Below are 14,874 nucleotides of genomic sequence, written 5' to 3'. Positions count from 1 at the left end.
CTCCTTCTGTGAAAATTAAAAAATATATATATTAGTGATTTATGATATTTGCTATCTGATTTCTATGAAGCAACAAAATAATTCCTTCAGCAGGGTTCTGTAAATCATCAGAAACCTCAAAACCCTCAGAGTACAACCAATCTTTCTGTCAAAATTCCTCAACATCATTGAAAATTATCAAATCTAGTTGTTCTCACTGGAAGAAACACTTTCACATACACACAGGCATTCACAATTGTAAACTCCTACCTCTTCTGCAAGCCCACTGTTTCAGAACAATAACGCAATAATGGAAACCATTTTCCCTGTAACAGTTTCTGGAAAGACATTTATTTCACTTTAACCTCCATGTGTTAGAGATGTTCTCGGTAATGGTGCAGGTCTGCCAGCTTACAGCATACAGTATAGGTCCTATTTCACCACCTACTGTACAACAGAAGTGTGAAACTCACTTTTCTACTCTCTCTTTTTCCACAGGGAGTTCGGTTGGCGAGATCCTGAATTACCTGAAGTCATTCAGATGCTGCAGCACCAGTTTCCCTCAGTTCAGTCCAACGCAGCCGCATATTTGCAACATCTATGCTTTGGAGACAACAAGATTAAAGCTGAGGTAAATCTAAATTTATATCACTTGTAATGATCATGTACCTGACTATCAAAGGCACATTTGTAGGCAAAATCTGTTTAGAAAGCTTTTTTGTGGCCTTGGAGAAGGTAATTAGTGTTGAAAGTACAATCTGAATGCTGAATTTTCCGTATCTTCTGGCAATTTTTTTTTTACATCGCTGTGGAATACCTACTGAAAGATTTTTATTGATACATGTTGTTCCTTGAAATTAACTCTTGTACATACCTTTGACAAATAATTCACCCCTTCAATGAAATTTGATGCCAGGTCTCTGAAGGTAGATTTCCTAGCAGTAAGTTTTCACAATTATGAAGAGTGCCTTGGATTGCTCCAGTAATTAAGCACTAATAGCACAGCCAAACAATACATGGAAAGCTGCATATTGACAGCCGTTCTCCACGCAGCAGCTCTATAATTGTATCCCAGAGGCTTAAGAGAGGCTTGGAGGACAAGGAAATTAAATTTGGAGAATAAATCTGCAGGAGCAAAACAGCAACAGAGGGAGAGACGAGCTAGCCGACAAACTTTTAAATGATATTTAATGAAAAAAAAAAAAAAAAAACAAACAAACAGTGAGAGCCAAATTAGTTTATCCAGCGATGAGCTCCACTTCAAACCAGCATTTTTCTCCATCTGAAAAATGTCTTATTTATTAAGAAAAGACACTAAATGAATCCCCCTGCTTTCTTTGATCCGCCCGTTCATCAATTTCACCACACACAGAAATGAACTTGTTTCATGTTGTTCTCATAAAACATTTGGAGGAATGTTCAATCATAACTTGATTGATTAGATTTGGGCCTATATATTCAGTTTCTCTGGTGTGCTGTTTTGTTTTCTTGGAAATAAGCCAAAAATTGGCATATTATTTTCATCGGTGGTTCTCAATTGTTTTTTTCTCTCTCTCTCTCTTACTATGAACAACTAGTTATGAAGTGCATTTGCAAGAAAAGCAACATGTGCCAAACCTTCCCAAATGTAATTAGAGTCGTTTATAAATCTGTTGCCAAACAAAACACAAGCTTTAAGATCTCCCGGCAGTTTTTTAACCAAATGACAGCTTTATGGTTTAATGTTTGAGATAGGGGTAGGGTTGGGAACCGAACTTGGTGCCAAATTTTGTCGATACTACTGAGTACCGATTTACATTAAATGAAACGGTGAAAAATTTCGGTACCTGAAAATGCATCTGGGTGTGTAAGTTACAGAGAGGGAGAGAGAGACCCTGTGACGTGATGTCACCCCTGCAATTTTTTCAAGCACAACACAAAGGGCAAACCAAAATGTTCTGATTTGTGGTTAAATTTCTAGGGCCATTTGTTTTCCTCGAAAATACAGACGCAACCGTGGAGTCCATTCATAAAAATGGAATTCACTTTATAGTGCAGAATGCCGCAAGTAGGACTGTCACTTAATTCGAATCGCTTTGGACTAGTGTCTATGAATATTGAAATGCAAAAAGACGGTTTTAAATATGAATCTTGCATGTTCCGCTAGTCTCTGTATGTATGAATGGCGGAGACGTGGTTTTGTTTACTACACAAATACTAAAGCAAGTGTGATTTTCAGCCTTTGCGTCTCATTATATGACGACATGAACTTATCTTCAGAGCTGCTGTGAGAGTCACTTCATGAGAATTTTACCATTTCATTTGAGAAAATTCGAATCATGTTTTCCCGGGAAAACTGCACTGTGCAGTAACAGTGTCGCAAATTCAACTTGGCTCCCGAGTAAAGCTGTTTTGAGCTCGGATAAGTTTGTTTGCTTTGCGGACTGAGCTGATAAACGGTCTGCGCTGTGCAGCCAAAACGTAATGTGGTTTAGTTTCGCTTTTGTTTCATTTGTCGTTAGATGTTTCTCATATGCCCCAAAAATGGCAGCTCTTATGAGTTAAACAACGCAGTGTTTTCGCCAATGTCTTGCAATTCTGACTTTTTTTTCTCAGAGTTGAGACATAAACTCGCAATTGCAAGTCAGAATAGTAAAATATAAACTCGCAATTAATTTTTTTTTTTTTTTAGAATTGTTTGATATTGCAACATAAACTTGCAATTCTGAGAAATAAAGTCAGAACTGCTGGATATTAACTCACAATTCAGTTTTTTTTTCAGAATTTCGAGCTTGTATTTCGAATTTGCAACGTTTTAATTGTGACATGCAATTGCAAGTTAAGTCAGAATTGTGAGATGAATTGTGTGAAAGAATTGTCTTTACTCTCTGAAAATTGGACTTTAAAACTCCCAATTATGAGTTTATCTCACACAATTTTTGAGAAAAATCTGAATTGCAGAAAAAAAGTCGCAATTCTGAGAAATAAAGTCGCATTACCGAGAAATAAATTCAGAACTGCTAGATATAAACTTAATTGCACATTTAAAGATTTATTTTTTGGCCTTTATTATGATAGGACAGATCAGATAGGACAGGAAGCGAAGTGGGAGAGAGATGGGGGGTGGGATCGGGAAAGGTCCTCGAGTCGGGATTCGAACACGGGACGCCCGGAGCGCAACAGCGCTATATGTCGGCGCGCTAACCACACGCCTATCGGCGCCGACTTAATTGCACATTTATATCTTGATATATCTTTTTTTTTATCATATCAGTCTTTTTTACCCTAAAAATTTGACTTTATAACTTAAAAATGCAAGTTTATATCACACAATTCTGAGAAAAATCTAAATTGCAGAGACATAAATTTGCAATTCTGAGAAATAATTCCAAGAAATAGTTAGAACTGCTAGATGTAAGCTCACAAGACTTTTTTTTCCCAGAATTGTGAGTTTGTCTTGAAATTTTTAGTGGTGAAACAAAATTGCGAGATGTGAGATGTGAATGTAAACTCGCAGTTCTAAAAACATATTAGACTTTATCAAATTAAAATTAAAATTAGACTTTATATCTCACAGTTGTGAGTTTATAACACAATTCTGAGAAAAATCTGAAAGAAAAAAGGTCAGAATTGTGAGAGACAAACTTGTTTTTATCTCACAATTCTGACTTTATTTCTCACAATTGTGTTTATATCAGTAACAGTATATGGTTAATCTACATGTGTTCTTTAAGCTATTCAAGGTACACTTCCCTCCAAAAGTTTGGAAACACCTCTGGCAAAGTGTGGTTTTGGACGATATCAGCATAGTGTGAATCATCTTTGGGCAATCCTTCAGGAGGCTTAGAGTAATATATCAATTCGATGTTTGAATAAACTAACAGCTTGGATTCCCAGATTATGCAGAGCTGTAATAGCTGCTAATGGTGGATTTTTGATTAATCAAAAATGTAAGTTTTTTCAATGTATAAACTGTTTATGTAATAAGATATGTTTTCGTAGTTTGTGTTGTCCCTTATCAGTGCAAAATTATCACAAATTAAAAAAGGATTCATGCCAATATTGTCCAAAACCCCACTTTTCTAGGGTGTTTCCAAACTTTTGGAGGGCAGCGTATTTTCATATGGATAATGTCTTTTTATGTTGCAATGTTAATCAACGTAGCCTTTATCGCTATATAAAATAATATAAAATAAGAATCACTTCTTAGATGGAAGTTATTTCAAACAGTCGATCAACGCTGTAATGCAAGTTTGGAGTAAAGCAAAGTTACGAATTTACACCAAAATAATTTAGATTTTGATTGGATACGCATCTATAAATTAAACTAGAATGTTAACAGTGAACTAAGATGTTTCTCATTGCTTTTAAAAGTATGTGAGCCTATTTGCTTTGCATTTTGCTATGTATTTAGCATGTAGTTCGTAACCCAATCAAAACGGACCTGCAGCCCACTTTTAGGTCGTGACCCACCAGTTGAGACCCACTGCTCTGTTTCATCCCACAGTCATCATATCTGAGTTCTTTAAAAAGGTCACTTATTCATGGTTCATGGATTTAACACATCCGGTACATTATTATGCAACTCATTGGATTACGCAACAAGATGTGTTAGTGCAATGTATTCTACATTTGTAATTCATTATATCCTGAGGTTTTCTACAATGTTTCTGCAGCCTCATTCTCAGTTAAGTGCAGTTTCCTTTTCAAAAGTTTAATACAGTACCAGCAGTAGATGTCCAAACCTGATCATCATCTGTCCATCTGAAATGACATCGCAAGGACTGCAGAAACAGACCAACTGATGAATTATGCAAGATAGCATTGAGGGTATCTAAATGATACACATTGGTACCGGACCAGCAGTATGTGTGTGTGGTTGTTTGGTAAAGCGGTACAGTTAATTATATGTGACAGTACTGCAGCAGATGGTGCCGAAGCCCTGAACAAGTCATTTCACCCCTGCCATTATTTTTCCTCGACATACATATACATAAATGCTTTCACATTATAGAGTGGATAGTGAAAAATGACACTAGTCAACATCACAATGGTTTCGGGCTTGGTAATGGCTTTTTTCTATTTTTCCCTTACCTTTTTTTGCACAATATAGCAGTCAGACTACAACGAGTGATTTATTTGAAGGCTTTTTAGTGTATCAAAACCATACAGTATGACCAGTCCAACCAATTCCGAACCAATGACTCTCATGAGCTCTTTTTACCAACTCAAACACATATGCTTACAATGTTATATTGTATGTAAAGGATCGTTCATCTGGAAATGAAAAATGTGTCGTCATTTACTCACCCTCATGTTGTGGAACACAAAATAAGGTATTTTGAAGGATATTAGTAACCAGACAGTTTTTGTTAGCTTTAACATTGATGTTGAGTATGAAAAGAGACATTCAGATAATAAATACCTTTTATGTTCCACAGATGAAAGAAAGTCATAAAGGTTTTGGAATAAAATAGGGGTATAGTAAATAGTAAATGATGACAAAGTGTTCATTTTTAGGTAAATCATCTCTTTAAGCTTGAGATCAGTGTACAGATACTGATTGATTGACATAGTAACTTTTGAATCACTGAAATGAGATTTGTTTGATCATTTGATTTACTAAAAAATAACCGCCTGTATGGTTTTGATTCCCTAAAAAGAACCAGCTCATAAAAATGATTTGTTTGATAATCATTTGGACTGTTGACATTGTATGTATTGATTCAGTAAAAAGAACCAACTCTTAAGAATAATTTATTTAATAATCAGTTGGACTGGTCACACTGTATGGTTTCAATTCACTGAAAAGAACTGACTCATAAAAATTGTTTGTTTGATAATCATTTGGACTGTTCACATTGCATAGTTTTTATTCACTAAAAAGAATCGACTTTTAAGATTAATTTATTCGGTAATCTGTTTGACTGGTTGGACTGCATGGTTTTGATTCACTAAAAACAACTGCTCATAAAACTAATTAGTTTAATAATCATTTGGACTGTTTGCATTGTATGGTTTTAATTCCCTGAAAAGGACTGAATCATAAAAATCATTTGGACCGTTCCCATTGTATAGTTTTGATTCACTAAAAAGAGCCGACTCATCACTTATTTGGGAATCAGTTGGATTGAGATTGATGATTGGGAATCATCATGTTTTACAGTTTTGATTTACTGAAAAGAAAAAAATGGACTCATAAAAATCATTTGTTTAATAATCATTTGGAATGTTCACATTGTATAGTTTTAATTTACTAAAAAAGAAACAACTCTTATAAATCATTTATTCAGGAATCAGTTGGACTGGTCGAACTGTATGGTTTTAATTCATTGAAAAGGACTAACTTAACTAAAAAATAATTTGGACTGTTCCCATTGTATAGTTTTGATTCACTAAAAAGAACGACTCATAAGAATCATTTATTCGTGAATCAGTTGGATTGGTCACACTGTATAGTTTTGATTCACTAAAAAGAACGACTCATAAGAATCATTTATTCGTGAATCAGTTGGATTGGTCACACTGTATAGTTTTGATTCACTAAAAAGAACGACTCATAAGAATCATTTATTCGTGAATCAGTTGGATTGGTCACACTGTATAGTTTTGATTCACTAAAAGTATGTCACTGGTTTGATGATCATTTAGACCCATCAGTTGTATGGTTTTGATTCACTGAAAAGAACCTGCTCATAAAAATTATTTGTTTGATAATCATTTGGACTGTTCCCATTGTGTGTTTGGTTCACTAAAAAGAACTGATTCTTAAGATTCATTTATTTGGTAATCAGTTGGACTGTTCATGCTGTACAGTTCTGATTCACTGAAAAGAACCACTCATAAAAATAGTTTGTTTGATTATCATTTGGACTGTTACCACTGACTTTTGTGATTCACTAAAAAGAGACGATTTATAAGATTCATATATTTGGAAATCAGCTGGACTGGTCATGCTGTATAGTTTTGATCCACTAAAATGAACCGACTCATAAGAATCATTAGTTTTGATTCACTGAAAAGAACTGAATCAAAAAAATTATTTGTTTAATAATCATTTGGACTGTTCGTATTGTATAACTTTGATTCACTTAAAAAACAGACTCATAAGAATCATTTATTCAGGAATCATTTGGACTGGTCACACTGTATAGTGTTGATTCACTGAATAGAACTAAATAATAAAAATCACTTGATTTACACTCATTTTGACTGTTCACATTGTATAGATTTGATTCATTAAAAGAGGGAACTCTTAAGAATAATTTATTCTGGAATCAGTTGGACTGGTCACACTGTATGATTTTAATTCACTAAAAAGAACTGTCTCATAAACATAATTTGTTTAATAATCATTTGGACTGTTTGCATTGTATAGTTTTGAGAACTGACTCACTGGTAACACTGACTCAATAGTAAAAATAACTCACTGGTTTGATTATCATTTAGACCCACCAGTTGGTCTTGCTTCACTAAAAAGAACTGCTCATACGAGTCAATTTTTCATGAATTAGACTGCTCTTGTCGATAAATCTTTGTGCGTTGCTGATTGTGTTTTAAAATAGTGCATGAAATACTGTCAAGAGTGTTTTATTGCAGTATCCTGTCCTTAATTGCTCATCCGAACGTCATTTTCTCGAAATACATCACATTACGGAAGTCAAACGGGTAGTGAAGGCAGTTTCATATTGACATTTTTAAAGATAGATGTAAATGAACTTTAGCCAGACAGGAACTAGCGCACACACCGAAGCAGACGCGGATGGGAAAGGAGAACGGCTATCAGATGACAGAGCAGTATCTCCCGCAGCAGAGGTGAGGAGAATACTGATTAGCCCAGCATTTCAGCCAGACAGACCGAGCTCTGATGTTTATGGTCTTCCTGCTGAACTAGTGGCCAAGTGCAAAGGCAGCTCTTTCTCGTCTTCAACTGGCCACTATTTATAGCAGGTGGCTCCAGCAAAGCTCCCCAGGTCCGTCTCTTGTGCAGCCCGCCTCTGGCTAAAGTTCAGCTTTATCAGCCCTTTTTGGAGGGAAAGTCTAATCCGTCAATATCCATTTGCACGTGCGCTCTAGAGTCAAGAGCAAGCACTTCCGTCCTGTCCGCTCATGCCTCTAAATGAATATCTCAGCGTCTCCACTGCTGCAATTAATTTCTCTGAGTTCTTTGCTTCTCAAACAAAGTGACCGCCATTGGTTCACCAGCACAGTGTCGTCTTGATAGAACTTGCCAGAAAACATCCTCAGTTTTATCCTCTGTTGTTTGTCACTTCCAAACATCTGTTGCTTCCAAACAGATGATCGTGATAATTAATTGTACTTCCTCTATATGATGTTTTGTGTACTGGGACTGTGTTTTCAGAAGTGCGAATCTCACCGCATGAATGAAACGAAGGCTTTTGTGTGGTGACACACATGTCTGTCTGCCTCTCGGGATGAGCCGTGTCTTTGTTTTTCTGTCAGGTGTGGTTTGAATATTCATGGCATACATGCAGTACAACCCGAAAACAGGAAGAAACAGGATGAGAAGTACCCTTATGGAATGGACTACAAGATCTCTTCTCACCTTTAGACAAAGCCACACAAAGAAACGGGGTTGTAATCTCCATTGGAGTGAGTGGCGATGTGAAGCCAGAGCGCTGATCTGTAGTGACGTACTGTAGTGAAGCACATCTGCCAGGGCTGCTCCGGCACTCATCTAAAGCTAATGCAGCAGGGTATTGTGTGTGCCAGTTGGCAGCGGGACAGGAAATTGGAAATTCATAGTGCAATCACTTGATGAATCTGGAGATAGACACAGGTGTGACTTTCTTTTAATAATTTAGCCCTGATGGTTTTATGTCAAATCGTTCAAAACGCTTTTGGCTTGCTGTTTGTAATGGATCAAACTACAACAAATTAAGCTGCCTAATAATATCCAAGGAACATACTGTGATTTTTATTGACTAATGTCTTATTATTTATTTGCTTTTATTCTATTCCAAAACTGTATGATGTTATTTTGGACTACTTTTATGGTCATTTTTTTTTTTATTTACTTTTTGGACATTGGCTGTTAAAATCACCATCCACTTTCATTTTTACATACTATTAGAGTATTAATTATTATTTCAAATACGTGTGAGTGAATAATAATTGTGAGTTATTAAGTCAGAATTCTGAGAAAAAAAGCCAGCTCAGAATTGCAATATAAACTAGAAATAAATTAGAAATAAATAGAAATAAATTCGCAATTCTGACTTTATTTCTCTGAATTGCGACTTTATTGCGATATAAACTTTAACTTTAAATGAACTCATAAATCATGACTTTTTTCTCATATAAACTTGCAATTATGAGTTATAAAGTAAGAATTGCGAAATAAACTCACCATTCTGAGAAATAGTCACAATTCTGAGAAATTCTGACTTAAAATCTCGCAATTGTGTTATAAACTGATAAAAATCAGAATTGTGTGATATAAACTCACCATTCTGAGTAAGAAAGTTGCCATTCATAGAAAAAAAAGTCAGAATTGCGAGATATAAACTCGCAAAACAGACTTTCTTTTCCCAGAATTGCTTGATATGAGCTTGAATTTGCAAGTTATAGTCAGAATTGTGAGATACAAGCTCGCATATAAACTCCATTCTAAGAAATAGTCACAATTCAGAGAAATAAAGTCAGAATTGCAAGATACTAGCTTGCAAATTTGACTTTTTTTGAGAATTGCGTAATATAAACTCATAATTGCAAGTTATAAACTTAAAATTGCGATATAAACTCTCCATTCTGAGAAATAAAGTCACAATTCTAAGTCAGAATTCAGATATAAACTTACAATTGCGAGTTATAAAGTCAGAATTGTGAGATATAAACTCGTTAATCTGACTTTTTTCTCAGAATAGCATGATATAAACTTTCAGTTGCAAGTTAGAAAGTCAGAATTGCAATATAAACTCACCGTTCTGAGAAAAGAAGTCGCAATTCTGAGAAATAAAGTCAGAATTTTGAGATATAAACTTGTAAATCTGACCTTTTTTTCAGAATTGCATGATATGAGCTCACAATTGCGAGTTATAAAGTCAGAATTGCGGGATACAAGCTTGCATATAAACTCTTCATTTTGAGAAATAAAGTGTCAATTCTGAGAAATAAAGTCCGAGTTGCAAGTTATAAAGTCTGAATTGCATGATACAAGCTCGCAAATCTGACTCTTTTCTTAGAATTGCATGATATAAACGTGCAATTACAAGTTATAAAGTCAAAATTGTAATATAAACTCTCCATTCTGAGAAGTAAAGTCACAATTCTGAAAAATAAAGTCAGAATTTTAAGCTATAAACTTACAATTGCGAGTTATAAAGTCAGAATTGTGAGATATAAACTCGTCGTTCTGAGAAATAAAGTCACAATTCTGAGAAATTCTGACTTTATAACACGCAATTACAAGTTTATATCTCACAACTCTGAAAAAAAGTCAGAATTGAGAGTTAAAAAGTCGCAATAACTTTTTTTTTATTATTCAGTTAGAGCGGAAACGGGGTTCCATAGAAAACAGCAGCTCAGGCATTTTGCCAAATATCAGGTCATACAGTTTAAAATGACAAGAAGATCAGAAAAATAATGGCAGCATGTTCATTTGTGAGGTAAAAATGCCACCGGCTATCAAGATGATGTCAATTAGTGTTGTTTTTCGTTGCGTTCAATAGCACATGTTTTTTGTCAGGGGTCTCACATCCTCAAATGAACTTGGCTGGCTTTAATTGACTTTAGTGTAGAACAGCAAAGCTGTGTAGATAGAGATTTACTCACACCTCTCAGTCTGTTTAGCTGACTGAAGAGTGAGTCATTCTCCGGCTCCCTTTAGTATTGATTTTTCAAATACACTGGTTATGGATTCAGTGCCTCCTATTTGTTCATTTATCCACCGAATGATCTCATGGGCTGACACTAAGCTGTCTTGGTATGACTTAACACTGAATTCAGACTTTTTATTTTTCATTTTTTCATTTATATGAGGCAGCAGTGCTGAATGTCAGAAGGGAAAGGTCAACGTTTTAAATGTCTTCCCGAGAGTTGAGACCAAGGCCGTCATGTTCTCACTAACCAATAATTCTTGATTAGATCAATTGAAGTTGCATTCAGATCAGGAGTTCAAGTTCAAAATGAGAATATGAGTGAATTATCAAAGCCCCTTTCAGCTCACAGGTGCCTCAAGTGGACAAAAACTATATTATTATATGAGATTTATTTGTTGTTGAACATTGTTCTTGTCATATGTTACATTAAATCTGACTTTACCAGGTCATTAGATGCCTTCACGTAGATTTTATTGTTCCAAACCCAGACTTTAAGTCTTAAATATGAAAATGCACATTACCCACAAACTCTATCTTTCTGTTTCTCTCAGATACGGAGGCAGGGAGGTATTCAGTTGTTGGTGGACCTGTTGGATCACAGAATGGCTGAAGTACACAGAAGCGCCTGCGGTGCCCTGAGGAACCTCGTTTATGGCAAAGCCAATGATGATAATAAAATCGCTCTGAAAAACTGCGGTGGGATTCCTGCACTGGTCCGACTGCTGCGTAAGACCTCTGATGTGGAAGTCAGAGAACTGGTCACAGGTAAGAACTTTTGCTGGCTTTGATATGCCTCTTTTTTCAGTTTGAGTTTTATTATCCACCTTATTTGCGCCATAAGAGTGGGTGCAGCCATTTGTAAATTTTATGGGTCTGGCTTCCGGTCTCATCCATGTCCAGCTACTTTTACAAAACAGTTAGTTTTGCTGCTTGATATTGAAAATTAGTGTGTCTTGTCATATTATTGTAATGTATTATCTTAATTATGAACACACTGGTTTGTAATGCAAACTGTTTTACCCATTAATCTAGCTCTGTCACTGTTTCTCCTGGTGTACCTCAAGGATCTGTTCTAGGTCCATTTCTGTTTCTTATCATTATGCTTCCTCTTGGTCAGATCATTCAACTATATGGTCTTGTTTTGCTGGTTAATATTGCAAATTAGTGTGTCTTACCATATTATTGTAATGTATTATCTTAATTATGAACACACTGGTTTGTAGTGCAAACAGTTTTACCATTAAATCTAGCTCTGTCACTGTTTCTCGTGGTGTACCTCAAGGATCTGTGCTAGCTCCATTCCTGTTTCTTATCTTTATGCATCCTCTAGGTCAGACCATTCAACTTTATTGTCTCGTTTTGTAGGTTGATATTGCAAATTAGTGTGTCTTACCATATTATTTTAATGTATTATCTTAATTATGAACGCACTGGCTTGTAGTGCAAACAGTTTTGGTAATTTTAGTAGTTTTAGTAATTAATTACTAGTTTCAGACTCTAAAACATGATGAGTAATGGAAATCTTCGCACTCTAAACCAGTGCAGTCACGGAGTTAAGTTCAAATAGGTTTTGATGTTAGCAGGAGTGACATTTTCTTTTAATTACAAGTACAGAAACCCCAAACTTGCTTGTCTAGTGATCTGTTTCAAAGTGAGAACTCATCTGAAATGCTTGCTTGTGGGTATATTAATTATTTTCTTTTATTATTTAGAGAACAGTGGAGGGATGCTTGAATATTAGATGACTTTATTTCTGTAGTACTTTAATATTTCCAGACTATCCTGACAGGAAACGGCATTGGTATATATACAGTTGAAGTCAAAAGTTTACATACACCTTGCAGAATCTGCAAAATGTTAATTATTTTACCAAAATAAGAGGGATCATACAAAAGCGTGTTATTTTGTATTTAGTACTGACCTGAATAAGACATTTCACATAAAAGACGTTTACATACAGTCCACAAAAAAAAAGTCTAATTTATAAAAATGACCCCGTTCAACAGTTTACATACACTTGATTCTTAATACTGTGTTCTTACCTGTATGATCTGTGTTTTTTTGTTTGTTTACTGATAGTTAATAGAGTCCCTTGTTTGTCCTGAACAGTTAAACTGCCTGCTGTTCTTCTGAAAAATCCTTCAGGTCCCACAAATTCTTTGGTTTTTCAGCTTTTTGTGTATTTGAACCCTTTCCAACAATGACTATATGATTTTGAAAACCATCTTTTTTGAATTTGAAGATCAGGGTAAATTTCACTTATTTTGTCTTCTGGGAAACAAGTATCTTCTGTAGCTTCTGAAGGGCAGTACTAAATGAAAGTATGATATTAAGGCAAAATAAGAAAAATGTAGACATCTTCATTCTGTTCAGAAGTTTTCACCCCCGGCTCTTAATGCATTGTATTTCCTTCTGACACATCAGTGAGCGTTTAAACCTTCAGTAATAGTTGCATATGAGTCCCTCAGTTGTTCTCAGTGTGAAAAGATGAATCTCAAAATGATACAGTCATTGTTGGAAAGGGTTTCAATTCACAAAAAAGCTGAAAAACCAAAGAATTTGTGGGACCTGAAGGATTTTTCTGAAGAACAGCAGGCAGTTTAACTGTTCAGGACACTGAACAAACACTGAACAACTGTGAGTAAACAAAAAAAAAAAAAAAAACCAGCGGTGCATCATTCAGGTACCAACACAGTATTAAGAATCAAGTGTATGTAAACTTTTTGAATGGGGTAATTTTAATAAATTCAACTATAATTTCCTCTTGTGGACTATATGTAAACATCTTTTATGTGAAATATCTTATTCAGGTCAGCACTAAATAAAAAATAGCATGCATTTTGTATGATCCCGTTTATTTTTTTTAAATAATTAACATTTTCCAGAATCTGCAAGGTGTATGTAAACTTTTGACTATTGTGTGTGATGTGCACTACAACTTTTCTTCCTTTAATTTAACAATTATATTTTTTTTACTTCACCTTTTAGCGATGAGGTACGGAAAGAGATATTTTCAGCAAAATAAATCACCTGTCCCCAAAAAAACACATCCCCAAAGGCTTTGCATTCCCAAACATGTTTTTAAATTGTTTCTGTAACGGAATGGATAGATTTTGAAACGAAGCCACTCTGGAAATGCCTGCTACGCGCTGAATTCAGATTAACATATAAATTAAAAGCATTGCACACGGGGCACTTAGAGAGACTTCCTGTCACAAATTAATCAGCAAGCTGGAAGCCTCAAGGTCTTCGGCTGCCCAGAGGATTCTCAGCCTCTCAATCTCAAGCAAAGCAGCGCATCTGAGTCATGCTTTGCCTGCCTGTTTGACTCTGCAGAAATGTGCAGAAAAGTAGATGTAGCCATATGGACCCAGTTGGACCCTGATGGTCAGGTGTCCTGTCAGCCTGCTGCCAGCGTCTGCTTCGCTTCAAAGGCCAGTGAGGCTTATGCAAGGCTTTTCCCAGAATGGGAACACCGAGGGTGAAAGACAGAGAGACTCTGGACAATTCTTTCCATCTTGGAATATGTTCAGAGACAGGTTGAAAAACAATCCATTCAGTACTCCTTGTCTGTCTGCTATTGGTACAAGCTTTTCAGTGGCTTCATAACTTCATATCTCTCGGACAGGCAACAATTCATTAGCATTTATCTCACTCTGTCACTGTTTCTTGTGGTGTACCGCAAGGATCCTTACAAGCCCAATTCTGTTTTTCTTCTTCTTTCTTCCACTTCCTGCATACAGAAGTATGGATGACTGAAAACATCTTAAAACTAAATGTGACCCTGGACCACAAAACCAGTCATAAGGGTCACTTTTTTGGAACTGGAATCTGAAATTTGGAATCTGAATAAAAAAGCTTTCCATTGATGTATGGTTTGTTAGGATAGTACAGTATTTGGTCGAGATGCAATTATTTGAAAATCTGGAATCTGAGTGTGCAAAAAATCGCCTTTAATTTGTTCAAATGAAGTTCTTAACAATGCATATTACTAATCATTCCAGCATATAACTTTAGCATAGTATTGCAGTTTGTGTTGAGTGGGTGCTGATAAATGTTTTATGAGAGAAGAATT

At 35.5% G+C, this 14,874-nt stretch overlaps 1 protein-coding gene across 1 annotated transcript in view; it reads left to right on the top strand.

The window, feature by feature from the left end:
• Positions 1 to 14,874, top strand: part of ctnnd2a (catenin (cadherin-associated protein), delta 2a) — a 452,260-nt gene that overhangs the window by 343,708 nt on the left and 93,678 nt on the right. Inside the window, exons 10-11 of the mRNA XM_073830570.1 lie at positions 478 to 610; positions 11,351 to 11,564. Of these exons, the coding sequence (XP_073686671.1) occupies positions 478 to 610; positions 11,351 to 11,564 (347 nt within the window). The remainder of the gene's footprint in view (positions 1 to 477; positions 611 to 11,350; positions 11,565 to 14,874) is intronic.

Source organism: Garra rufa, chromosome 24 (genome assembly GCF_049309525.1).
Source record: "Garra rufa chromosome 24, GarRuf1.0, whole genome shotgun sequence".
NCBI classification, from domain to species: Eukaryota; Metazoa; Chordata; class Actinopteri; order Cypriniformes; family Cyprinidae; genus Garra; species Garra rufa.
Note: the sequence above shows the minus strand (reverse complement) of the source record. Positions and strands in the feature narration are given on the sequence as shown.